Genomic DNA, 1,374 nt, shown 5'->3' with positions numbered 1-1,374 from the left:
ATTCAGTTGTTTACATTTACTCCTTTGGCTGATTAAGCGATGTAAAGCGTATTTAATCTCCATACCTTCGTTTTATTTGGGTTAGGGTTAATTGTTTCAGAATTGTTTGTTTATGTAGTCGGCACTTAATGTATATCGGCTGAATGGACGTCAGTGATTGGTTGAAATTACAGAAATACGACAACTTTAACATGGAATAATTTATGGATTTCTTTTTTTTTTAAGAAGACTAAGAGAAAAAGATGTTTTATATGACACATTCTACCAGTGTTCCAAGTTTCAAAGTGTTTCGTTAATGAAAAATGTGGTCCCCGTTTTAAAAAAGATCCATAAAGTAATCTGAATGCTAAAGGGTTAAAGGATTGTATGCATATAAGTATGTATGTCTGCATACAATAATGTTGTGTCATCTTTTGGGTTCGGGACAGCATTTTCTAAAAGATTCAATCAAACGTTGATGCCATTCTGCTTTGGTCTTCAACTTTCATAAAACTGGTTTTCGTGATGTATAAATCTTCTGTGCATTTTGCGTTGAAGCACGTGCATATTTCAGTAACATACTGCTTACATCTAGTTTCCCAGTCTCCAGGTCCCTAAAACAGAAGAAAAAAACAAACAACGTAGCAGAAAAATAAGTAAAAACAAAGAAAAATGGGTGCAGGAGTGGCTGTGTGGTGAGAGGCTTGCTTCCCAACCACATGGTATCAGGTTCAGTTCCACTGCGTGGCACCTTGGGCAAGTGTCTTCTACTATAGCCTCGGGCCGACCGAAGCCTTGTGAGTGGATTTGGTAGATGGAAACTGAAAGAAGCCCGTCGTATATATATATATATATATATAAATATGTATATGTGTGTGTATATGTTTGTCCTACACACAAGGTGACAGCCAGATAACTGGTAACTGATGAGTCTATAACCATTAGGGGTTTGAAGAGCAAAGATCAGATTGCCCTACTACATGTAGAGGCAACCATTTTTTTTTTTTCAAGAAGCAGGCTGCATGAAACATGGATCATCATCATCATTTATCGTCTGTTTTCCATGCTGGCATGGGTTGGATGGTTTAACCAGAGCCGGCAAGCTGCACTAGTTTCCAGTCTGATTTAGTTTGGTTTCTACAGCTGGATGCCCTTCCTAAGGTCAACCACTTTACACAGTGAGCTGGGTGCTTCTAAGTGGCACTGGTGCCACTAATCATCATCATCATCATCGTTTAACGTCCGCCTTCCATGCTTGCATGGGTTGGACGATTTGACTGAGGACTAGTGAACCAGATGGCTGCACCAGGTTCCAATCTGGTTTGGCAGAGTTTCTACAGCTGGATGCCCTTCCTAATGCCAACCACTCCAAGAGTGTAGTGGGTGCTTTTACGT

General features: G+C 39.9%; 1 protein-coding gene across 1 annotated transcript in view; it reads right to left on the bottom strand.

Moving 5' to 3' along the window:
- Positions 1–6: 6 nt before the first annotated feature.
- The window catches only part of LOC106868004 (sister chromatid cohesion protein DCC1), an 11,627-nt gene continuing 10,259 nt past the window's right edge, over positions 7–1,374 (bottom strand). Inside the window, exon 12 of the mRNA XM_014913094.2 lies at positions 7–593. Within this exon, the coding sequence (XP_014768580.1) occupies positions 485–593 (109 nt within the window). The 3' untranslated portion in view covers positions 7–484. The remainder of the gene's footprint in view (positions 594–1,374) is intronic.

The sequence above is a fragment of the Octopus bimaculoides genome, chromosome 9, assembly GCF_001194135.2.
Source record: "Octopus bimaculoides isolate UCB-OBI-ISO-001 chromosome 9, ASM119413v2, whole genome shotgun sequence".
Taxonomy (NCBI): Eukaryota; Metazoa; Mollusca; class Cephalopoda; order Octopoda; family Octopodidae; genus Octopus; species Octopus bimaculoides.
Note: the sequence above shows the minus strand (reverse complement) of the source record. Positions and strands in the feature narration are given on the sequence as shown.